At 37.7% G+C, this 26,472-nt stretch overlaps 1 protein-coding gene across 3 annotated transcripts; it reads right to left on the bottom strand.

Annotated features, from left to right (window-relative positions):
* Positions 1–258: 258 nt before the first annotated feature.
* Positions 259–26,324, bottom strand: ECD (ecdysoneless cell cycle regulator). 3 transcript variants are annotated; one of them, XM_082406853.1, is made up of 14 exons: positions 26,110–26,324; positions 24,712–24,929; positions 21,114–21,231; positions 18,886–18,973; positions 18,594–18,772; positions 17,452–17,644; positions 16,760–16,888; positions 14,317–14,445; positions 12,597–12,682; positions 5,153–5,259; positions 4,839–5,022; positions 3,746–3,813; positions 2,333–2,547; positions 259–548 (listed from the first exon to the last, which is right to left on the bottom strand). In XM_082406853.1, the coding sequence occupies exons 2-14, from the start codon at positions 24,914–24,916 to the stop codon at positions 285–287; spliced, it is 1,965 nt and encodes a 654-aa protein (XP_082262979.1). In that variant the 5' UTR covers positions 24,917–24,929; positions 26,110–26,324; the 3' UTR covers positions 259–284. The 3 variants fall into 3 exon arrangements, with proteins under 3 accessions (XP_082262979.1, XP_082262980.1, XP_082262978.1); XM_082406854.1 differs by having other exon boundaries at positions 25,963–26,324; XM_082406852.1 differs by having other exon boundaries at positions 26,161–26,299.
* Positions 26,325–26,472: the final 148 nt, after the last annotated feature.

Genomic DNA, 26,472 nt, shown 5'->3' on the forward strand with positions numbered 1-26,472 from the left:
TTTGCCTATCTACCTTCCTTCCTCTACCCAATATTTAATTCTCGATAAACTTAATGTTCTAAACATGGAGTGTACATCTTATCTCAAGGGCTTGATTCTCTCTCTTCTGCTGATTTCAAAACCTTGTGTGCATCCCAGAGTTGAGATCACAAAGACTTGTGCGAGAGGGCAACATTTGGGGCTCATAGAGGAGAAGTTAATCTGTGAACTTGAAAATGAAGAAAACATTTTTACTAAATGTGGAATCAAAACTAGAAATGAGCATAGTCAGACTCAATATTTATTTAAGAAGAAACAACAGAGGCTAGGTTTGCTGGCTCATCTTTTGTTGGCTTACTTACGGGTCTGTGATCAGCGCTGTCAGGCAGCTGCACACCCATGCTTTGTAAAAGGTTGGAAGCAGGTCCTGCCAGTCCAGCTTGGGAACTATAGGATTCCAGTACGTTTGAAACCAGGTTCAGGTCTACATCCACCGGTGTCATAACAGATCCTCCTGCACCAGAATCTTCCTCCTCTGAATTGTTACTGGCAGTCTGGGATAGAGGCTCCTTGTTCACGGAGGGAAAAGAAAATCATGGTACAATATGCTATTAGGTTGGATGGTAGTTACATTAAAAAGCTAAATAAGCAACCATGTAAAATTGATTTCCATATTAGAAAGGAAATTCCCTTCTTAATAGAAAATAAAAATGAAGTCTAATAATAAACTATGTAATGTAACACACATATTAAAATTTGGTTCCGAAGATTAAAACACACTTCTTCCTAGGATAAGTTTCTGCAAATTAAATGGATTTCTTCCCGATTTTGAAATAGCCCAAGGGAGATAACCAGAGTTAAGGAGGTAACTTTATAGCTTGCCTAAGAGTTTTAAAAGAAATAAACAGAAAAATGAACATTAAAAAAAAAGAATCTAAATTTTCTCTACATGAAAGAAGTGAGATTTCTTCCCTACCCACAACCCCCACCCCAATGAGAAAACAAAATAAAAACCTGGGGCCTTGTGGGATCCAACCACAGAGACTGTGAATTGGTACTTGAGCCTCTGATTTCATAGGCTGAGGAAAGAATTTGAGAGATTGCAGCTTGATCTGTAGATTTTTATATCTTTGCTACCCAAAGTGTGGTCCCTGGACCAGCAGCACATCAATCACTTGGGAACTTATTAGAAATGTAAAATCTCAGGCCCACCCTAGACATACTTAACCAAAATCTATAGTTTAACAAGATCTTCAGGTGGTTCGTATTCACATTAAAACTTAATGTATGGGGCTTCCCTGGTGGCGCAGTGGTTGAGAATCTGCCTGCCAATGCAGGGGACACGGGTTCGAGCCCTGGTCTGGGAGGATCCCACATGCCGCGGAGCAACTGGGCCCGTGAGCCACAGCTACTGAGCCTGCGAGTCTGGAGCTTGTGCTCCGCAGCAACAAGAGAGGCCGCGATGGTGAGAGGCCGCGACGGTGAGAGGCCTGTGCACCGCGATGAAGAGTGGCCCCCGCTTGCCACAACTAGAGAAGGCCCTTGCACAGAAACGAGGACCCAACACAGCCAAAAATAAATATAAATAAATAAATAAATAATAAAAATAAAGGAATTCCTTAAAAAAAAAAACAAAACCTAATGTATGGTTTCTAGTAGGTTTTGGCAATACTGAAAGTGATTAGTTTTAAATGTGGTTAAGATGATCAAAGTAAGAGGAATGACATTAATTAAGGGCTCATTATGGGTTTTACTGTTGTCTCATTTGGTTCTCACGTTCATTCTATGACATGAAGATTATTGGTTAATGGATACATTCACAGTGGATAGCTGAGCTCGATTTCAAACCCAGCCCATGAGACTCCAGGGTCCATTCTCTTTCTATCTGTGGTTAGACAGTGCTGGTATAAAAACTAGGATAAAAACATGAGTGGAAGATGAATTCTAAATTTGGCTCTAAATAAGGGAAACATATGAAACAAACACTATTAAGACTTGAAAATTACTTGGATATTTAATATCCTTTCTCTTTTTTTAAAATGAATTTAAGCTATTAGTAGGAGAATGCAACCACATACTAATTTGAACATATCACATGACTTTTAAAAAAAATCCTGACAGATAACATAGAATAAGTAATATAGTCAAGCTTATGTTTAAGAAAATTAATAATCCGTCAGCCTACCAGTGTGAGGAAAAAATTAGCATTCTTATTTATTCAAATTAAAAAATTCATCACAGAAAATCACCATGAATCAAATAGAAAAAAAGAAAAGAAAAACTAAGATAAAATATGGTTTTAGCTATCCTTTGTCCTAGACTCAAAAGGGAAAGAGGTTAAACACACACATACCATTTGCTTCCGGGTGGTGAAACTTTTGCCAATGCTGGTATGTGCGAGTTCCTGGTCCATCTGGGCCATGTATGACTTGAGATCATCAAGAGTTCCTTTTACAGATGCTTCTTCCCCAGGCTCCTGTGTCTCAAGATCCAAGTCATCATCACTATCTAAACATTCAGAGTCTTCCTCATCCAGATCATCAGAGTCTGAGTCATGGGGCCTTGAACCTACATAGACCCCAACACAGAAAGAGCCACTCATTAAATTTTTTTGGAGTGATTACACATCTCAAAAGAATGAGAATGTTATCTGCAAAAAAGAGCGAATATTAGGCAAACTACTTCAGAAAAATCCGCTCCAGAAAATGGTACTGCTGGCAAACATTTGCAGAAAAGTACACAGGCTGAGCTGAAAGATTCAGCTTTTTCTTTTTAATGTGAATTCAATTAATTAAAATTTTTTACTTAAAAAATTTAAAAACTACATAATCCATGAATACATTTTGATGTAAACATTCAAGTTATGTAGAATTGTCTCACATTTCACTCTCTTCCCAGAGTTAAACATCTTTTCACAGTTCAGTGGGTACCCAGACCTTTATTTATGCAATTCTGTGTGTGTGTGTGTATATGTACATATATATAAAACACATTTGTTATATATATACATATTGAACTATGGTTTGCTTTTCTACGTTGTTTTTTTTGTAAAACTGAACTATAATCCAATTTTTGCTACTACAATGTTGCAATCACCATCTTAGCATATATAACTTTTTCATAAATTAAATTCCTGTAAGTGAAATAGCTAAGTCAAAGTTTATGAACATTCTGGAGCATCAAACTGCCTTGAGAAAAGACAACTTACACTTCTACTCCCACAGTTTGACAGTGCTCATTTCTCCAACCCTTCAGAAAACTCGTTATTATCAATCTTTTAAATTTTTGCCAATATGATGGGCAAAAAAAAAAGTTCTTATTTTTATTGTGTATTTACTTGCTTACTAGAAACAGTTAACTATTTTCAAATATCTATCGATTATATTTATTCTTCAAGGCACTGCCTGTTTATATCCTTTGTTGATTTTTTTTAAATTGGGCTATTTGTGTTTTTATTATTAGTGTATAAGTGCAGTATGTCTAAAAGAGAAAAAAACAGTGTAATACGGGACCCCATGTAAAATCCTATCTAAACACACAGCATTCATTCATTCAACAAAGATTTAATGAACAGCTACTATGTCAGGCACTAAGCAAGGCATCCTCCGCAAAATCATTCAATAGGGCAATAATTAATGGTTGAAAGCAACTCAAAATTATTAAAAAAAAAAAAAAAAAGCAAATGAGATCCAATGCTCCAATGCTCTAGCAATTGCTATACTACTTACACTTGCAAAATGAAAATATACATCACACTGTAACTCACCTAAGATCTTATCCAAATAATTCAGAAAAGAATCTGCATCAAAAGTGACTGGAGTCTCAGAATGTTCTCTGTAAGATTAAAGGAAAAAGACAATTTATCCCAAACAAAACTCTTTGAAACTTTTTCTAAACTGGTGCCTTTCTTAGGAAGACTCCAGAGATATACTCTCAAAAGAGGCACAGCAAGGAAAATTGTAGTTTAAATTTTAAAAATCATTATGCTTACTGATAGGGCAACAGAAATGGGAAAGATTGATGAAATAAAAGTAAAAATTGCACTTTGATTATGCACATTTAATTTACGCTGATTTAGGGATCTACCCACCCTCCATCTCCCATAAGATATATCTAACATTAGCAGAAGTTGTTATTTATCCAAGTTCACTTAAATAAAGAGCAGAAGTTGTTATTTATCCAAGTTCACTTAAATAAAGTTTATATTTTTAAGAACCAAGTCTTTAAAAATAAGTAAGAACAAACCTTCCCTTATCTCTGCTTTCTTAAAGAGAGAATACTAAACATAAACTTCAATCTTCTCATGAGGCTAACGAGCATCAACATTAATGAAGATACATTTGCTGTGCAAGTGACAATTCTACCTTTTTTCCCTATTACTTGCCAAATGTAACATCTCATTTCTTCTGTTTTTATTTCTTCCTCTGATAAACACTTTTATCCTCCTCTTTTGAGTTTGAAGCTTCCAATCTGCTTGAGGGTAGGAGATCAGAAGTCTGAGCTTGATGAGAGCTAGAAGTTAGGAGTCCATAAAATTCTGAGTAAAAGTCTAAAGAATAAAGTACATGGTTGCCCTGCACAGCTCTGGGGTGGTGGCCTTTACATCTGCTGAGTGGTCTCTTTGGCTTACTTCAACGATCATAATGGATCAGGTTACTAGAAATCTGACTCCAGATAAGTAAGTTATCATAGTACTAGGCACCAAAAGAGGAAAACAAAGCAGTAAAAATCATTTATTAAAAAAAAAAAAAAATTAAACAAAGAAAAAGGAAAAAAAAGAGAGAGAGAACTGGCAAAGACTGGAGATGTCAACATATAGGCTATAACCATTTAGGTATTTATACTTTAACACAAATTACCGAGGCAGCTCTGCTCCTTTGTGAGTTGAGACTTTGGATATGAAAGCTTTCATGCTCTCTGAGACTTGAGTTAAGTCATAGTTCTCCTCCTGCCCCTTGGAAACAGGCTCTGGTTCTTTTTTACCAGCAGCTTCCTGCAGCAGCTGGTCCAGCTGATCTGGTGAGAGATCTAACCACTGGTCATCTGAAAAAGAAGCATGATACTGCCATACTATACTCACATGACAGGTACTCTCAGGAAAGGACCCTCTGAGACTTAGTGGAATGTTTCAATTCTTTCTAACCCCTCTGCTCTATCCTGGTCCATCACTTACCATCTTCTGGGGGAAGATTAGCTTCTTCTTTCTTAAGCTCTTCTGTATCAAATGGTATTGTCTGTAATAACGTTAAGATTTCTTCACCTGGGGTCATAGCATGAGAGCTATAAAAAATCAAAGACATGGGTATTTAATGAGAGCTTAGAATAATAATCACGAAAACAGAGTATTTTAAAGTTGGAAGGGATTATCTAGTTTAATTTGTTTTTAAACATTTGTTTAGGACACAGAATCCTTTTTCTCAAAATTTCACCAGAAACTCTAAAATATAAAAGTGCTCAAAGAAAAACTGCTCTGGGGAGTTCCCTGGTGGTCCAGTGGTTGGACTTGGCACTTTCGCTGCCCCGGGTTCAATCCCTGATCAGGGAACTAAGATCCCACAAGCTGGGTGATGCAGCCAAAAAAAAAGAAAAACTGCTTTGTACAGGAAAAGAAATCATCAACAAAATGAAAAGGCAACCTACAGAATGGGAGAAAATATTCGCTAACTGTACATATGATACAGGGTTAATATCCAAAATATATAAAGAACTCATAACTGCAAAAAAAACCCCAAGCAATCTGATTTAAAAATAGGCAGAGGAACTGAATAGACATTTTTCCAAAGAAGACATACAAGACAAGAAAAGGTGATCAACATCAACTAATCATCAGGGAAATGCAAATAAAAACCACAATGAGACACCACTTCACACCTGTCAGAATGGCTATCATCAAAAAGACAAGAGAGATCACGTGTTGGCAAGAATGTGGAGAAAAGGGGACTCCCTGGTGGTCCAGTGGTTAAGATTCCACGTTCCCAATGCAGGGGGCACGGGTTAGATCCCTGGTCGGGGAAGATCCCACATGCCACGTGGTGTGGCCAAAAAAAACAAAGAATGTGGAGAAAAGGGAACCCCTCTGCACTGTTGGTGGGAATGCAAACTGATACAGCCACTATGGAATACAGTATGGAGGTTCCTCAAAAAATTAAAAATACAGCTACCATATGACCCAGCAATCCCACTTCTGGGTATTTATCCAAAGAAAATGAAAACAGGATCTCAAAGAGATGTCTGCACACCCGTGTTCCCTGCAGCATTATTCACAATAACTAAGACTGGAAACAACTTAAGTGTCCATCAACAGATAAATGGTTAAAGATGTGGAATAAATAGACAGATAGATAGTGATATACATACACACAATGGAATATTATTCAGCCATGAGAAAGAAAGAAATCCTGCCATTTGCAACAACATGGATATACCCTAAAGGCATTATGCTAAATGCAATAAGCTAGACAGAGAAAGTAAAATACTGCATGGTATCACTTACATGTGGAATCTAAAAAAAAAGTCAGACTCATGGAAACAGAATAAAAAAGTGGTTGTCAGGGACTAGGGGGTGAGGGAAATAAGCAGAGGCTGGTAAAAGGACACAAACTTTCAGCTATAAGATAAATACAGTCACAGGATCTAATGTAAAACATGGTTACTAGAGTTGATAACACTATTACATAATTGAAATCTGCTAAGAGAGTAAAAATTATTCTCACACACATACACAAAAAATAAATATGTGGGGCTTCCCTGGTGGCACAGTGGTTAAGACTCCACCTGCCAGCTCAGGGGACATGGGTTTGAGCCCTGGTCTGGGAAGATCCCACATGCCACGGAGCAACTAAGCCTGTGCGCCACAACTACTGAGCCTGTGCCTTAGAGCCCGCGAGCCACAACCACTGAGCCTGTGAGCCACAACTACTGAAGCCCGTGCGCCTAGAGCCTGTGCTCCACAACAAGAGAAGCCACCGCAATGAGAAGCCCGCGCACCGCAAGGAAGAGTAGCCCCCGCTCGCCACAACTGGAGAAAGCCCGCGCGCAGCAGCAAAGACCCAACGCAGCCAAAAAATAAACAAAACAAAACAAAATTAATCTATCATATATTAAATGCTAGGCTAGTACTTCAAATACATTTTCTTTTCTATTATTAAACTGACTGATTGATTGATTGGCTGTGTTGGGTCTTTGCTGCTGTGCACGGGCTTTCTCTAGTTGCGGCAAGCGGGGGCTACTCTTCGCTGCGGTGCACGGGCTTCTAATTGTGGTGGCTTCTCTTGTCACGGAGCACGGGCTGTAGATGCGCAGGCTTCAGTAATTGTGGCCCGTGGGCTCAGTAGTTGTGGCTCACGGGCTCTAGAGTGCAGGCTCAGTAGTTGTGGCACACGGACTTAGTTGCTCCGTGGCATGTGGGATCTTCCCAGACCAGGGCTCGAACCCACGTCCCCTATATTGGCAGGCGGATTCTTAACCACTGCACCACCAGGGAAGTCCTCAAATACACTTTCTCATTTAGCCTTCTAATTACTATTATGAGGAGGTAATAATCCTGTTTTACAAATGAGAAAACCGGAGCCCAGTGAATTTCTGTAAGTTTTGCAAGGTCATTTAGTTGGACAGAGCAAAGGCTTGAAATCAAGTCTTCTGATACTATTTTGTGCTCCTCCTCCTATAAACTGGTAATGAAATACACACAGAGTTTATTTATATGATGAGTGAGTTATTTTATGATGGTGATGTGATTTGTTATATAAGTTCATGGAACCCTGTCTGAACTATTTATAATGGAGTAAATCAAGTTATATAATGGACTTGCATTCATTTAATAAACATTTGCACACCTTGCTAACTCATGTGGGTAACAGGAAACTACCCCTACTCCATAATATGTAAATATTACTAGGAGAGAGAAAAGAAATATACAAATAATCATAATAAATTACAAACATATAAAGTCATAGAGGAATACCAAATGCTATCAATACAAAGAATCATAGGAGGGCTTCCCTGGTGGCGCAGTGGTTAAGAGTCTGCCAGCCAATGAAGGGGACACGGGTTCGATCCCTGGCCCAGGAAGATCCCACATGCTGCGGAGCAACTAAGCCCGTGGGCCACAACTACTAAGCCTGCGCTCTAGAGCCCGCAAGCCACAACTACTGAGCCTACGTGCCAATAACTACTGAGTCTGAGTGCTACAACTACTGAAGCCCACGCGTCTAGAGCCTGTGCTCCACAACAAGAGAAGCCACGACAATAAGAAGCCCATGCACCGCAACGAAGAGTAGCCCCCGCTTGCCGCAACTAGAGAAAGCCTGCGCACAGCAACAAAGACCCACCACAGACAAAAATAAAAACAAATAAAAACAAACAAACAAAAAAAGAGTCATAGGAGAAGGTAATTACATTCACTGGGGTGGAGGCAGAGAAGTTTAAAAAAAAAGAGAGATAATGGAAGAAGTTGAGTTAGGCCTCAAAGAATCAAGAGGATTTTGACAGGTAAGATAGGGTAGAGAAACTATGCAAGGGGAAAAATGAGCATTTGTATAGAGGCAGGGAAGTGAGGAACGTGTTCAGAGAGCAAATGGGGTTCAGTTTGGCTTAAGGGTGGAATCCGAGGCTGAACAGATGGGCTGGGATGACAGCACAGTGAGCGTGAAATGGCTAAGTTTAGACTCAATGAAATAAGGAGTGGGTGATCACTGATGGCTTCTTTGTTATTTTTAATTTTTGTTTTATGAGATTTAAATAATATAGACAAGTTGAAAAGGTAATACAATAAATGCCCATATCTCTACCACCCAGAATTATAATATTGTTATACTTATCTCTAGTCTAATTATATGATTACAAATGTAATAATTTACAAACATTTAACATAAAGACCAAACTAGTAATATGTGCGCGTACTTACAAAAAAATATGATAGATAAAGTTAGTTTCCTTTGATGATCAACACTCCCAGTTCCAATCCATTTCTCTGCTGCCCAAAGGTGACTGCTCTCACAAGAATCCTCCTGGGCCACTGAGTGTGTGTGTGAGAGAGAGAGAGACAGAGAGATAGAGACAGAGACAGAGACAGAGAGAGTGTGTGTGTACTATTTGTTGTATTTACTGTTTTGTTCTCTTTACCTGAAATGTTATTCCCTCAAATACCTGTCTGCCTCATTCCCTCACTTCCCTAGATCTCTTCTGAAAGAAAAACTCCTTGGCCAACCTATCTAGAAGAGCAGCCCTTATATCTCTCTCCCCAAACACTGCTTTTTCTTCAAAGTACTCATTACCATCTAACATCATATAATGGTTTACTGTCTTTCTCCTACACTCGTATATAAGCTCCATAAGGGCAGGGAGACTTTGGGTTCACTTGCTGCATTCCCAGTGCCTGGAATAGGGCCTGGCACATAGGAGATAATAAATATTTATTGAGTGAATATAGATACATGTATCTATACATAATACATGATATTTTGTGTATTTTTACAATTTATATGCATAGCACCCGTATTTTACAAATTTACAACTTGCTTTTTTCCCTCAACATTATGTTTCTGAAATCTATTCATTTAGACCAGTGGTTCTCAACTGGGGACAATCTGGCAATGTCTGGTGACATTTTTGGTTGTCACAATTGGTGGGGAGAGGGGAGCCAGTCCTACTGGAATTTACTGGGTAGAGGCCAGGGATGTTGCTTCATCTTATACTAATGCACAAGACAGTCCCCCACAGCAAAGAATTATCTGGTCCAAAGTGTCAACAGTGTCAAGGTTGAGAAATCCTGAATTAGATTTATGGATATTTAGCTAATCTCTGGTTAACTAATGGATAGTAGGCCATCATGTAAATATACTGCAATTCATTTATCTACTATTGATGGACACTTAGACTGTTTGTAATTTTTCACTATTACAATCTCTAGTAATTTTTAGGAGAGGGGAGTAACATGATTAAAGACATACTTCAAGCAGATTCTCCTGGCTCTAATGGTTGAATTGGAAGAGAAGAGTCTCTAGAGGTTGAGAAACAAGTTTAGGTGTAGCCATAGTTCAAGAATTAAGTAAGTAGAGTAGCTAGCTGGGCAGTAAGGAAAAAGAATGCAAGACACAAGATAATAGTAAACAGGATCTAAGGACAGGATCCAAGGAGAGCCAGGAGGTCTGGGTGATAAGGAGGATGGTGGTACTATTAAAAGACAGTAGGAAACAGTCTATGATATTAATTCAGCTAATAAAAAAGAACATTGGGAAGTAAAGAAGAGGTCTGGAGGGAGATGTGAGTTTGGTTTCAAACTGTTTAGAAGTTATCCTGGTTTGGTGAATGGGAGCCTCTCCTGCAACACTCATTGAAGTGTTGGATATTTAACCTATTTGCAATAAGTAAATTATGGTCCATTTGCTAAAATGCTGTGCGGTTATTTAAAAATATGCTTATCAAAACTTTTTAAGGTCATGGAAAATGTAAGATCATAACGAGTAAAAATTATGAACAGGATACAAGATTTCTATATAGAATAAAAAATGTTTAAAAAATCAACTGGTTATGGGGAAAAAAATCCTGGAAGGCAGTAGATTGGAATAATAATAGTGGTTTACTCATGATATAAATTTTTTCCTTCTTACGTCTTTCTGTATTTGCTCTAATGAATGAATATGTTACTTTTATAACAACAAAAAACTTTATTATATTTAAAAAGAACTACCCAACCATCAATCTATCTTATTTTGTGGGAGAAGCCCTAACTCTCCTACATATGAGTCTCCCTCATTTCTTAACTTCTCTTCAACCTAAGACTATAAGGTAACACTTTTCAATAAGGGGAGTGGTCTCCTAGAGGAGACAGGGATCATCTGGGGGAGATTCTCCTAACTATGAGGGCCACCTCCTTTGCTTTCTTTCCCAAGTTTTCTTTTTTTTTTTTTTAATTTTTTTAATTTATTTTTTATTTTATTTTATTTTTGGCTGTCTTGGGTCTTCATTGCTGCGCGCGGGCTTTCTCTAGTTGCGGTGAGCGGGGGCTACTCTTTGTTGCAGTGCACAGGCTTCTCATTGCGGTGGCTTCTCTTATTGTGGAGCACGGGCTCTAGGGTGCGCGGGCTTCAGTAGTTGTGGCACGCGGGCTCAGTAGTTGTGGCTCGCGGGCTCTAGAGCGCAGGCTCAGTAGTTGTGGCGTATGGGCTTAGTTGCTCTGCAGCATGTGGGATCTTCCTGGACCAGGGCTCGAACCCGTGTCCCCTGCGTTGGCAGGCGGATTCGTAACCACTGCGCCACCAGGGAAGGCCCCAAGTTTTCTTAAAGGATACCCTAAGAAGGCATCCTCTTTTCCAATTACTGACATAAAACAGATGGGAATGGGACAAAGGCACCCCTAGACACTTACAAAAGAGTAAAGACTGCTGTAAAGTCATTACCACTTCACAGACACTGAGGTTAGAGTTCTCTCAGCATCAACTTTGCTTCATGCAGTCTTCAAAGAACATTTTATTACACAAATATGTGATGTTTGAGATGCTGGCAAAATGACTGGGGTTCAAAACCAGATTGGTTTGACAAAAAAAAAAAAAAAGCCCAATGACAAAACAAAAAACACACCCACACACAACTCAGGACCTTTTTAACCATAACGTATACAAAGTTATTTCTTTCATGTTATTTAATAGCTTTAAGTATCTCAAATTCAATTTTGCAAACATAAAGCTGAATTTTTTCCAATATTCAAATTCTGACTTTTGATTCCTCAGCCCAATAAGACCTTCTGCAGGAGCTCCAATTTCCTTGAGCCACACTGACTAGAAGTACCCTCAAGGGACAAGTCAGACAAATGTGATTTTCTTCTTTCAATGGTCCTATTCCCTCTGATTTTTGCCTGCTTTTGTTGTTCTCCACTGTCTTCAAATAACTGTGTTTTATATTCTGCCCAGGGTTTATCATTGTAATTAGCATGGGGTTATTCTGATATGTTACTCCACCATTACCAGAACTGAAACTCAACTTTATCAAATTTTAAAGGGGAGCCATTTCCTTCCAACCCTGTGTTCATTTCTTCCCTCCCCCAGAAAATGTACGGCAGGTTAGAATGAGATTTGATTTGGAAGGTGAATGCCTGCTTCATCCTGCGTTTCAGATCTACCTAAAAAATCTAAACACAGCCCAGAACTCCCATAGGAATTAAGCACATGGCTCAATACCAGACTGCCTGAGTTCAAATCCTAGGTCTGTCACTTATTAGCTGTGTAACCTTTGGCAAATTATTTAATCTCTTTTGGCCTCGGCTTCTGAGCTGTAAATAGGGAAAATAATAATTGTACCTATTTCATAGGGCTTTAAGGCGGATTAAACAAGTTAGTGGCCTATGCTTTGTAAGTACTCAATAAATGTTAACCATTATATGATGATGATGATGATGATGATGATGATGATGATGACGACGACGGTGATGGTGGTGACGGCTGCCAGTGCCAGCAAACTTCTGTAACAACACTTCATCTCCCCAACCCCCGCTCCTTCAGTAGTCATGAGCCTGGCCATTAACTGTTTAAATATGGAAACTCCAACATCTGCAACTATCTCAAAAGTAACTCCTTAACTTCTGGCAAGTTATCGATCTGTTCAGGTAGCGATAAACTCACCTCTCTGGCCGGTTTATGGAGAGTTGGAAGTAGTTCTTTGCCATTTCTAGCCTTTCCTGGTACTGAGCAGAACCTTCTATCAGTCCCTAAAAAAATAATAATGCCCATCAGAACATTATATATATGTTATCATTAAAATAACCTGCTCACCATCAACTTTCAGGGAGGCAGTGTACGATATAATATATTGTTCAAAAATCATGAGGCCTGAGTCCTAGTCCCTGTTTTGTCATTGATGCACCTGTTTGGGCTCCAGTTTCTTCAAAAAAGGGACTAGGTTAAATGTAGCGGTCCCTCATCCTTTTCACCATTTAAGGGCCTCTTTCCAATTTGGAAGGTTTTCTATCATTTTCTATTATTTAACTCATTATTAAGATAACAAATAATTTATTATTATATATAATATATATATTATAACAAATAAATAATTATTTGTTAATAATTTAACAAGTTATTCTATTATTTAACTCATTATTAAGAAATAATTGATTAACTAGTAATTAATGTATAAAACAAAGTACAAATCAAGCCAAAAAGTAGCATAATCCCACCTTAACTACCATTTCTATCTTTCACATGCATGTTTATGGTGGCATTCATACTTAATATTTTATATTCTTAAAAAAATATACTATAATATAAGCAGTTTTCCATACCACTACACAGTCTTTAAAATCATCATATTCTTAAGGACTTTTCTACTTCTTGGATGTTTCCTTAATTAGATGATTTATTTTTATTTTTATTTTTTAAAAAATTAATTTATTATTTATTTTTGGTTGCATTGGTTGCATGGGCTTCTCATTGCGGTGGCTTCTCTTGTGGAGCATGGGCTCCAGGTGTGCGGGCTTGGTAGTTGTGGCTCATGGGATCTAGAGCGCAAACTCAGTAGTTGTGGCACACCGGGTTAGCTGCTCCGCGGCATGTGGGATCCTCCCGGACCAGGGCTCAAACCCGTGTCCTCTGCATTGGCAGGCGATTCTTAACCACTGTACCACCAGGGAAGCCCAAAGTAGATGATTTAAATTGAAGGTTCCAAGTTTGAACCTTTCTATAGTTCTTGGAATACACTATCAAATTACTTCCCAGTTAAGGTTCTAACTGTTACGATGTTATCAGCAATGTATAGGTGTATCATTTTCACTATATTCTCAACAGCACCGAATATCATTCATATCCTTTTTACATATGTGAAAAACAGTACTTATTATTATGTTAATATGGTTATCTTTACTACTTGTGAGAGTGAATATTTTAAGAGAAATTTACTAGTTGTCTTTTTGCAATTTTTTTTTTTTTTGGAGTATAGTTGCTTTACACTGCTGTGTCAGTTTCTGCTGTACAGCAAAGTGAATCAGCCATACGTATACACATATCCCCTCTTTTTTGGATTTCCTTCCCATTTAGGTCATGTAAATTTTTTAATCCATGTCTTTGCTAACTTTTCTATTTGGTGTCTTCATGTTTGCTTTATAGATTTGTGCAAGTTGTTCATCTGATACAAATCATAACTTTTATCACTTTATATAGATGTTATTATTTTTTCTAAAATATTGGAAACAGTTTATAGACACTCCCTCCTTACCACCAAGCTAGAATGGTCCCTTTTAACTCTAGTTCCTACAATTATGTCACACATTAAATAGGGACATAGGACTTTAAATCACTGGCTTGACTTTCCCTGGATTCTCCAATTTAAAAAATGCATTGCAAGTCCTACCTTAAAGTAATCATTCTTTTTCAGACTTTCAAGGAAGCCAGCCCAGAGCGGTGAGGTAGTCACAAGAGATTTCTTGGCGTCAGAAAAATGTGGGCTACATTTGGAGCATAAGATCTCAAATCCATGAGCCTAGATGGAAAAGACAGAATTTTTATTATTAGGTTAATTTCTTTCCATTTAACCACACTCAAGAACTAGGTGATTGGACACATGGCTGTGTGGACATTTATAACACTTTTTGAATTTTAGGAAAAATAAATCTGACTTTATTTCCAAGTTTCTTAATCTCTACAGATTATTAAAAATTATAAAAGGGAAGCAAATAATACAAAACAAAGATTCTTATCCTCCTCAAAGAGATTTCTTTTCTCACTAATAAAAAAAACTAGAAATTTAAACTTATTTCTTGTTTGCTTAAAAAAGGCTTGCAAGGCAGAAACAGAGACACAGATGTAGAGAACAAACGTATGGACACCAAGCAGGGAAAGCGGGGGGCGGGGGGTAAGTGCGGGGTGGTGGTGGGATGAAGTGGGAGATTGGGATTGACATATATACACTAATATGTATAAAATAGATAACTAATAAGAACCTGCTGTATAAAAATAAAATAAAATTCACAAAAAAAAGAAAAAAGGCTTGCAAAAGGTTTCTTGTCTAACAGAATTATAAATGAATTAAACATAGTCTCAGGCATAGTAAAGGGAGGGAATCACTTCATTTTAAGAGTACTTTGGCTAAAAAATATAATAAATGCACATGGCAAAATAATTCTAATAGGGGGCTTCCCTGATCACTCTAGAGAAAACTACTGTCACCAATTCCTTACATATCCTTTCAGAAGTAATCTATGCACTCAAGCAGATATGTGTATGTCTGCATATGTACATTCTCCTACTCCATCCTTTTTATCACTAAATGGCAACATACACACTGCTCTGAACCTTGCTTTTCACTTAGTGATATACCTTGGAGATCATTTCATATGAGCATATATAAATTTATCCATCCCACTTCATGGACAGACCATAATTTATCTAACTACTCCTCTACTAACAGACGTTTCGGTAGTTTCCAATCTTCTGCTACTATAAATAATGCTTTCATGAGTATACTCTTACGTCTTTGTGCACAAGTAAAATATATGGAGGATAGATTTCTGGAAGTGAAAATGCTGAGCAGAAGGGTTTGTGCATTTTAAATGTTATGGAAAGTGACAAACTGTTCTAGGAGACTGATTCAACTTATATTCCTATCGATAATGTTTGAGGGTACCTCTTTATGTATTTTTACAAACCCAGTACATATTATCAAACTTATGGATACTTGGCAATCAAATGGTGAAAAATACTATTTTGTGGCTTTAAACTGCATTTCTTTTATTATGAGCAAGTGTCAACATTTTTCATAAAAATCATTTGTATTTCTTTTTCTGTGGACTGTTAATGGTTTCTGATCATTTTTTGATTGATTAGTACTATTTTTTTTCATATTGAATTGTGGGAATGTTATATATTAGATAAATCAACTTTTGTCATTTACTAGTTTTTTTACTCTTTGTCATTTAAACTGCAAATATAGGGCTTCCCTGGTGGTGCAGTGGTTAAGAATCTGCCTGCCAACGCAGGGGACATGGGTTTGAGCCCTGGTCCGGGAAGATCCCACATGCCGCAGAGCAACTAAGCCCGTGCGCCACGACTACTAAGCCTGGCTCTAAAGCCCGTGAGCCACAACTACTGAAGCCCATGCGCCACAACTACTGAAGACCGTATGCCACAACTACTGAAGCCCGTGTGCCACAACTACTGAAGCCTGCGCACCTAGAGCCCACGCTCCACAACAAGAGAAGCCACCGCGATGAGAAGCCCATGCACCGCAACGAACAGTAGCCCCTGCTTGCCACAACTAGAGAAAGCCCGCGTGCAGCAACGAAGAACCAACACAGCCAAAAATAAAATAAATTTAAATAAATAAATAAATGGCAAATATATTTTACACTTTCACCAGGTTTGCTGTCTTTTGACTATATTTATGTTTTTTTCATACAGAAATGCTTAGTTTTTATATTATCGAATTTATCAATCTTTTCTTTCACAGTTTCTAGTTTCAAGTCATGCTTAGAAAGGCCTTTCCTACTCAGATTTTCAAAAGTTTTCCTATGTTTTCTTTCAAATTTTATGGTTTCGTTTTTTCCATTTAAATATTTGGTCCAACTGGAATTTATTTTGGCATAGGTGTGAGGTAATCAACTTAAATTTTCCAGATGGCTTCACAGTTTTATCATCACTTACTGAATAATCCAGTTTTCCTTCTTATTTGAAATGCCACATTATACTACATTCTCACATTAATAGGGTATATATCTAGATATCTATGCTCTGTCATTATTCTCTTAAGAGCCCTTTGACATAAAGGAAGAAAATAAAAATTTCTGGTTTAACATTACCAACTTCATGCCCAATTCGTGGGCTCGGTATTGGGGATGAGACGGAGGAGGCAGCTTGTATCCACTCCGTAGGTCTGGCATAAACCTTTGTTGCACCAACTGTGCATACAGACATTTAGTGAAAGTGACCTGGACATTGGGGCACAAAATATGTGAGTCTTTTCCTGAAATTAAAAATTTGAATATCATTTCATAGTAACTTCATTTATGAGCTTCATATTCATATAAATGCAAAGAAGATCCAACCTATTTACTGCCTACATTTTTTAGTAACAGCTTTACGGAGATGTAATTCACATACCCATAAAATTTACCTTCACTTGTCTATATTTAGTTATCACTAAGGTAATTCAGATCATTAGTTACATTACACAGCAATTTTGGTGGGTGGATGATATAGAATAATTCTTAATTCTCTGGAAGAAATGAAATGTTTTATTGTTAAGAGGATATAACTACTCAAATAGGGAAAATATGGTCAGAAATAGCTAGGAAACATTGAGATATAAAATAAGGAGTCAGGTCTCTTACAATCTTCCTCCCCTGGATGGGAGAAAAGAAAAAATTTAAAAATGTATATTAACTTGTTATGAGGAAACAGAATATTTCCGATTTTTTTCTAGTGAACAATTAAATAATGTTCAATTTTATTTCCAGTGAGAGAAACTAAATGACCAAGAGAACTAGCTTACCGAAGTCATTATTCGTGTTTCAGGCAAGAATGTCTTGAATATACGACAGGCTCGCAGGTCAATGGGGTCCCGCAGGTAAAATGCCTGGACTCCTGCAGCCACCAATCTGGGGCGCTGCTTTAGCACTGCTACAATGCCGGCTGGAAGGAAGCAGTGTGCTTGATGAAGGGAGGCTTTAATTTTTTCTGGGTATCTGTGACAGGTAACATAATTATTTTTATTTTATGATATGTAAACATCTAGGATTCTTATACCATTTACTTCCTCCTTAACATTTTATCTTGTCTTGGTTCATCAAGAGTGAGATGGAAAAAGTGACAAGAGAGGTGAAGATAAAGATACTGTAGGGAATTCCCTGGCAGTCCAGCGGTTAGGATTTGGCACTTTCACTGCCAGCGGCCCAGGATCAATCCCCAGTCAGGGAACTAAGATCCTGCAAGCCGCGCGGCCAAAAAAATTAATTAATTAAAAAAAAAAAAAAGATACTGTATATACTAAAGATTACAGGAAGGAAGAGAGACAGAAAAAGTGGGAAGAAATGGAAAATAAAGAAAAGGGATTAAGGTGGTCCAATAAAAAATAAAATCAGAACTTATTCTCCTAAAAAATGGTACAAAGTGTACTGAAGCGAAGCTAAAAGAGATGTTTAATACTGTTAAGACCTGAATGGTGCTAAACATTTAATAGGTACTCAAATTTGAATGGCTGAATTAGTATGTTATTAGACTAAGGTATTCTCTTCTGAATAGAGCCTAAGGTGCTCCACCAAGGTCAAAGAATCCCATATATACACCCAGAACCACAGAAAAAGCCTGAACACAATTGTGCTCACTTAGGTTTTCATTTCTAAAGGTCTGAAAATGTCTATCTATGGATCTACATAATACTTAGCCATAATATCTAAGGTAAATAAATGCAAAAATATTGGGCCTATGACACTTTTAAATGGAAATTAAAAGATACATCTGTTTCTTGATTTTAAAACACGTAAGTTTAATTTGTTGGTCAATCTCACAAAGGATGAAGACAGCATGAAAATTGGCATTAATCTAGGTGAAAGAAATTCCACATTCAACAGAAGACTTGAGCGACATGAAATCAAAAGGCTCCCTGACTAGCAATGAAAGTGTTATTTTTCTTACCCTCTGATGCGTCTATTCACAGCAGCTCGTATAGATTCTGAAGCCAAAATTTTTTCTGGGTGTGTTGAGATTATATTCAGTGCTTGTGAGATTGTTTGGACTGTGGTGGGTAACCAGGATACTGCTTCAGGTTTCTTTGGTGCAGGAATAATGCATAACTCCCCATGATGGAAAAACACCTGCAAAATGATGTTTTAATTTTCATACCTGGCAGTGACAAACTCTCGGAGCATATGAAAATGTTGCAACATGATTTCACCTCTGTAGGTTTTCCAAACTTGGATATACTTACCCTATTGGCACTATTATCAGGATCCAACCATTTAGGGAGAAAGTCAGCAGCTTCTATTAACAAGAATTCACCGTCATTGTCTTCAATCCTAATGCAAAAGAAGTTCTAACTTTATATTCAAAGAAGCACATATTTGCTAATAATCAAACAGATTTGTTCTAATACATTTTCTCCTTCATCTTAGTAAATATATGAGTATGCACCATGTGTAGATTTCTATAATTAAGCAAAATGTTTAAGATACCATTAAGCACTGAAGGAGACTCTAAGATTGTAAGGAGGAATTCCTTAGGTGAGGGTGATAAGAAGAGAAAAATAAGTACATAAATAAATAACAATAGAAAAAAATATGGAAAATATATAAAATACTATGGGGTTTCAAAAGAAAAAAAAAATCACATATAGCCAAGACTAGGAAAACCTTTATGGAGGAGGTATTATTGGACCTTGAAAGATAATTTTGTTTTGCCTCATTTGCATCATTTTTTAAAAATTTAAATTTCTGAATAGGTAACACAGTCACATGGTTAAAACTTTTAAAAAATACATAAAAAGTTATACAATGAAAAAGTCTCCTTCTTGCTTTTGTACCTATATGTCCAACCCCTCCACCATTGTTATTTCTTGTTTATCCCTCTAGAGTTTGCTTATGTGTAATCCAGCCAATAGGAATATAAATTCTTTCTTCTCTTGTCGCACAAAAGGTAGCATATTATATATACTGTTCTAGATTTTTTTTACTTTTAATGGGTGGAGATACAATATATGGAGAAAAGGAGAGATGTTCTTGGGAGAGGGAAGAGCGTAAGCAAAACCATGGAGGTAGCAATTTAAGGTAGATATTTGAAGAACGACGAGTAAAGAAGACGACTAGAAAAGCACAGTTATATCATTTTGTGAAGAGCTTTAAATGTTGGCAGAATCAATGAGAATGAGTTTAATTTTATAGACAAAATGAATGAAAGGTTTTAGAGTAGCGTACTAAAATGGTTCGAGCTCTACTTTAGGAATATTAATCTGGCAGAGACATAGAGGAAAAACTTCTTCCTTTTTCTAATTTTTAAAAAAACCCCGACAAGATAGAAGATGCCTATTAAAGAGCTTTAGAGGCCTAGTGTGTAGGTATGAACCATCATTACATGTATAAAACTCAGAATCAGCACATGAAAGGTATTGCCCCCTTCTTATTATCCTAGTAAAGATAGAAACTACTATTTTTGTGTCTGTTCATTTAAAATTCTATCATTCATTAAGAAATTATTGCCATGTATTTGTAGGTATGGTAACAGTAGTGTTTGTTATCTCTTAGATTTACATCCTGAAGTATTTAAAAATCAAATGGCATAATACTGGAGATTTGTTTTAAAATAATCTTGCTATGTGATGGGGGAGTGGGGAAGGAAGTAAATGAAATAAGAATCACCAGGAGTTGATAATTACTGAAGCTGGGTGATGGGTACGTGAAGGCACCCATCTCTCTACTTTTATGTATGCCTGAAATTTTGATATAATAACAAGTTTCCAAAATTGTTGTTGTTTTTTTCTTTTTGTTCTGCTGGGGAAAAGACTGGGTGGATAGAAGACCAGAATTTGGGGGCTGATGAGGAAAACTAGGACATATGTTAAGTGGTGAAGCGCCCTCTGCTGGCAAAACTTTGGAATTACAGAGAATTATCCATTTCTATTTTAAACACTGAATTAGAATGCACTATCATCTACTTTGCTTCCTATCCATAAAATTGCGTGCTGATTTCTCTTTAAATTTCTTCTGTATATGATTTCTCATAAAATATAGCTATAGTCTAATAGAGGAAGACATATTAAGAAATCTGTGAAATATGTATATCTATAGATGAATTTCTTTTTTTAAAGACACAAGAAATTTGATGGTGATTACTTTTGGGAAGTCAGAGCAGTACACCCTTTTGTATTGTTTGAATTTTATTTACCATGTGTATTTGTTCTTTCATAACAAGAAGAAAAAGAGAAAATCTAAAATAAGCAGGTTTTGTTTGAAGTTGAACTCTCAAATGATTCTTTAGTTCTTCTTCAAGAAAAGGAAGTCACAAGAGAAAAGGAAGAAAAAAGGAAGAAGTCACATTTAAAATCTACATCCCAAGTTTGTACAATTTCCACCAGACTACAGAAAAAAATACTACTAAATGGATAAAAATGTAGTCATTTTCAATAATAGAATTCCTTTAGAATTATTAATAAAGCTATAATACCTTGCTACTAACTCTGGAAATTCCTTTGTAATTTGCTTTACTATATAAACAATAAACCATTCATCCTCAATGTTATCTCCAAACTTTGTCATGCCAAATATATGAGCAGGAACACCTCCTAAAAACAAGAGAAAAGCAATCATATTACCAAATAAATATACCAGTGCAAATAAAGGTACAAGTAATCATTCAATTAAACAAACATTTATTGATTGGCTATGCGCCAGGTACTATACTGGGAGCTGGGGTTGCAATCCTGAACAAGATACAAGAAACTTAGGGCTTCCCTGGTGGTGCAGTGGTTGAGAATCTGCCTGCTAATGCAGGGGACACGGGTTCAAGTCCTGGTCTGGGAAGATCCCACATGCCGCGGAGCAACTAGGCCCGTGAGCCACAACTACTGAGCCTGCGCGTCTGGAGCCTGTGCTCCGCAACAAGAGGCCACGATAGTGAGAGGCCCACGCACCGCGATGAAGAGTGGCCCCCGCTTGCCACAACTAGAGAAAGCCCTCGCATAGAAACGAAGACCCAACACAGCCAAAAATAAATAAATAAAAATAAATTAAAAAAAAAAAAAAAGAAGCTTATTCTTGAGGAGCTTAGGGTCTAGACAACAGGAGATAGACAACCAAGCATCACAAAACAAGATGATGAACAGAGGTGTACACTGAGGGCTATGTGAGCATAAAGTATGTGATATCTGAGCTACGTTCATCTGGAGGAATGACCAGAAGTAGGCTTTCCAGAAAGAGAGAACATATGCATGTGCAAAAACACAGAGGCATGACAGACAATAGAGTGTTCTGGGAATATCAGCAGAAATTTTCAAACAAGTGCATTATCCAAAAATATGTAGAACTTAAACAAGACACTCAGACAGCCAATGGGTCAAAGAAGAAATCACAAGGCAAATTAGACAATATCTTGAGACAAATGAAAACAAAAACGCAACATGCCGCACGGATGGGGTGCAGTGAAAGCAGTGCTAAGAGGAAATTTATAAAAGATCTCAAATCAACAACCTAACTTTATACCTTAAGAAACTAGAAAAAGAAGAACAAACTAAACCCAAAGCTAAAGGAAGGAAATAATGAAGATTAGAGCAGAGATAAATGAAATAGAGAATAGAAAAACAATATTTAAAAAATCAATTAAACAGAGTTGGTTTGTTTAAAAGATCAACAAAATTGACAAAACATTAGTTAGATTAACTAAGAAAAAAGAGAAAAGACTCAAATAACTAAAATCAGAAATGAAAGAGGGGATATTACAACCTATGCCACAGAAATAAAGAGGACTATAAGAGAACACTATGAACAACTGTACATCAGCAAATTGGATAACTTAGAAGAAATGCATAAATTCCTGGAAACACACAAATTATCAAGACTGAATTGTGCAGAAATAGAAAATCTAAAGAGATCTATAACTAGTAAGGAAATTGAATTAGTAATAGAAACTTCTGCACAAAGAAAAGCCCAGGACTAGATAGATGACTTCACTGGAGAACACTACCAAACATTTAAAGAAGAATTAACATCAATCCTCCTCAAACTCTTACAAAAAAACTGAAGAGGAGGAAACATTCCCAAACTCATTTTATGAGGCCAGCATTACCCTAATACTAAAGTCAGACAAAGACAATACAAGAAAACTACAGACCAATACCCCTGATGAATAATGATGCAGAAATCCTCAACAAAACACTAGCAAACTGAATTCAACAACACATTACAAGGATTGTATACCATGACCCAGTGGGACTTATTCCTGGAATGCAAGGATGATTTTACACAAGAAAACCAACCAATGTAATATACCATATTAACAGAATGAAGGTCAAACAAGTGTACTGCGGAGTGTCTCAAGAGCTACCATGGCAAAAAAAAACCCCAAACAGGTGGGAAGAACTGCCCAACCAACTCTTCTCCCTACTCCAGATCTCCCAAGTTTCATCAAGTATAGAAGCTCCAGTTAGGGTGTCTATTTTTATCTACCTTACATATTAAACTTCAATTTGAATTTCATCCAGAAGCAATGAGGAACTGCTGAAGGATGTTAGGCAGGAGAGTGACATGATCAAATTTGTGTTTTACAAAGGTAACTGGCAACAGTGTCAGGAACTGCAGACACTGGAACCAGAGAGGTTAGTTAGGTGGCTACTGTAGTCTTCCAGATGAAGAGATCAAGGGGGCCTAGACTGTAGCCAAACAGATGTAGAGAGGGGTCATATTTTAGGAGTAATCACACTAGGATTTAGTGCCTGACTGAACATGGTGAAGTGAGGAGTTGAAGATGATTCTGAATTACTAACAAGCTTGATAACTAGGTGGCTAGCAATCCCATTAAGCAAGACAAGAAAACACTGTGTAAAAATGATTTTCTAGAAAAAAGGTAGGGAATTGGTTTTGGCTGTGCTAATGGGACAGTGTTCTTGCCAATAAATATCACGTGTTTCAGTGAATAGGCGTTTAATAAAACTAACGTTTTGCATTTGGCAACTGCTAGCCAAACGGAAACAGATAAGCACTAAATTGAGAGCCAGAATGACGGTATCACAAGATGCCAGGCTTCTGATCTGAAATAAGACTCCACAGAGGTCACTGCATGAGTAGAGCCTTGGTCACCTATCCATGATTCATTTTAGTAAAGTTATAAGAAATGACTGGACAAAGTACCATATTTGGCCAGAGGTCAGATCTCAAGCACTGACAATACAGAGAAGCAGTAAAGGAACCTCAAAATGCTTCCGAGTGGCAAATAATGGTCATTTAGCTCAATTATTTCTCTTTATAAGCCAAGCAGAGCCGCTCTTAGATCCTTACCAAAACAACTATGTGAAAGGCAGCCTAGTAAACATACTATCAAGACTGAGGAATACAGAGTAACAGCTAAAAGAACTATGGTTAAGGAAGCCAGATGCCTGAACCTGTTTAGTGTAGGTACCTAGATACATTATGGCATAGTAATTAAAGTTCAAAAGAAGAGCCATGGCTTAATAATGTTGAATATATATTAGTTCCTAAGATAATGACTATTAGAAAGCATTCATCAACATGAATTAAAAAAAATTTTTTTTTTAAGTTCAAGGGCTTAACTGAATAGAGGCAAACACCATAAAAAGTTCAGGATATAAATCTCCTGACAGGGTTTCCCTGGTGGCTCAGTGGTTCAGAATCTGCCTGCCAACGCAGGGGACATGGGTTCAATTCCTGGTCTGGGAAGATCCCACATGCCGCGGAGCAACTAAGCCCATGTGCCACAACCACTGAGCTTGCGCTCTAGAGCCCACGAGCCACAATTACTGAGCCCGCATGCCACAACTACCGAAGCCCACGCACCTAGAGCCCGTGCTCCGCAACAAGAGAAGCCACCGCAATGAGAAGCCTGCGCACCGCAAGCAACAGTAGCCTCTGCTCACCGCAACTAGAGAAAGCCCGCGCGCAGCAACAAAGACCCAACACAGCCAAAAATAAATTAATTAATTAAAAAAAAAATCTCCTAACACTGAATGAACTGTGGACTATCATACATCACTGTTGTCAGAATGACATTAAAAGTCACCCATATCAAAGCAAAATAAGCAAAAGAGCCTTACCTTTCCCAGGTTTATATTTGAGATTGAAAGGCTGATTCTGCCAGATATAGGGGACCAGCATAGGTGCAAACTGGGTCATTATATTCTCAATGTACTTTTGAAGAATCTCTCTGTGTTCTTCTGGGTCCCTTGGTTCATCTGGTATCAGGAACAGGCAGTATTCTACAGTGTCTTCCACTGTAGCAAACTTCATATTTTCCTCCATTCTTCTTTGAAAGCTACATTTAAAGTTTCAATAATATAAAACCATATAGAATAATGTAGAAGTAATATCCCATTCCCTGAACTATGCTAGGCAATTCCATTAACGTTGTTTCCCAAAATTCAGTTATCCACATACCATCATCATGATTTTTGCCTTGACCACATACCAACTATAATAACATTTATTTAACATTCTTTTTTTCTTTGTTAACATTCTTTTAATGACATTGTTATACTTACGATTACATTAAAGGAACTTTTGATATAATACAATAAATGGAAATACAGTACCACATTCCCAAATTAATAAGTATGTAAGAATAAAATAAAAACTGTTTGCCCTTGCACTAGCAGTGGTGTGTATAACACACTTTTAGAAACACTGCAATAACATCTTTTGAAACACTATCACAAGTCCCAGTTCCGCCAGTAGTCCCAGTTGTGTTATTCTGGGTATTTCACTTTCTTCCTGGGGCTTTTTCCTTAATTGTAGAATGAGACTGTTACTGTATCATATCTATAATCCGTCCCTAGTTTAAATTTTTATTATTTAAATTTACTGAAAAGCAATCTCCCTTACTCTGCAGAATTAAATCTCTCCCATTGTATGGCATAGAGGAATTCAAAACTACAAAACATTCATGCCCTATCATTTCACCCCCAAATAATCTGCCCACGGCTCTTGATCCTACAACTATCTATCCTAAATCTTCCCCCTTCTCAGGTCTCAAAGGGTATAGCTCTGGTGTATTAGGACGTGGTAAATAACTATTTTCTAAGGGTTCCCCTTACAAACAAAAGTACTAGCTCACTATTGCTTCCAGGTGAGGCTTGGTAAAGGAAGACACTGTTTTGGATTATCTACTTTACGTCTGCAATTCGATTTTTAGACTTGTTTTTCTAACGGGACTAGTAAAACGAGGTCGAGAGGAACTTGCATCTTCTATCCAGACACTCATTCGCTACTTTCTGTCCAAATCATCATTTGGCCTTTTAACCCAGGTAGACAGATGCTAACTACCCACCCACCCATAATGCCAAACACACCTTATTATGAAGAACTTAGTGTCAGGACTAGAAGGGGCTTTGAGATCACTCAGGCTAACTCCACACTGTACATATGAGAAAACTGGGAGCACAGCAAGAGAAGCAACCAAGCAGCAGAGGCCTGACTTGGAGTCTAAGGTTTCTTACTCAGACTAGGCGCTCTCCTTCATCCAACAAAATGAAGCCAATTCCGCTTACGGTTCTAGGGCCTGGGCCTCTCCGGCCAGTCTCTGCTGTGGCACCTTTCCTCAGTCGCCTCTCCTACCACGTGAGCTGGTCGGGAGCTGCCAGTAGCAGCCAAAGCCTGGCTCGGACTGGGTCCACACGCTCGTCTGGGACCAGAAGCCAGCAGAAACTCTGAAAGTCAGAAACCGGCTCAGCCTCGGAACCCCGGGCGTCGTCCCTGTTGCGCGTCGGCGGGAGCATTAGGCGGGTGCCCGTGTGCCTTCATCACTTCCGGCTCCACGGGGAAGCAAGGAGGGCGGAAGACTAGGGAGATGGGGATCCTGG

This window comes from Balaenoptera borealis, assembly GCF_965194805.1.
Source record: "Balaenoptera borealis genome assembly, chromosome: 10".
NCBI lineage: Eukaryota > Metazoa > Chordata > Mammalia > Artiodactyla > Balaenopteridae > Balaenoptera > Balaenoptera borealis.

Bases quoted from the DNA above. Each gene is read 5' to 3' on its own strand.
- ECD (XM_082406853.1), bottom strand. From the start codon at position 24,916: ATGGAGGAAAATATGAAGTTTGCTACAGTGGAAGACACTGTAGAATAC. The intron at 18,773-18,885 runs GTAAGTATATCC...ATCATTTTGCAG, and splicing joins CTGATAATAGTGCCAATAGG to GTGTTTTTCCATCATGGGGA. The intron at 549-2,332 runs GTATGTGTGTGT...TCCGTGAACAAG, and splicing joins TCACCACCCGGAAGCAAATG to GAGCCTCTATCCCAGACTGC.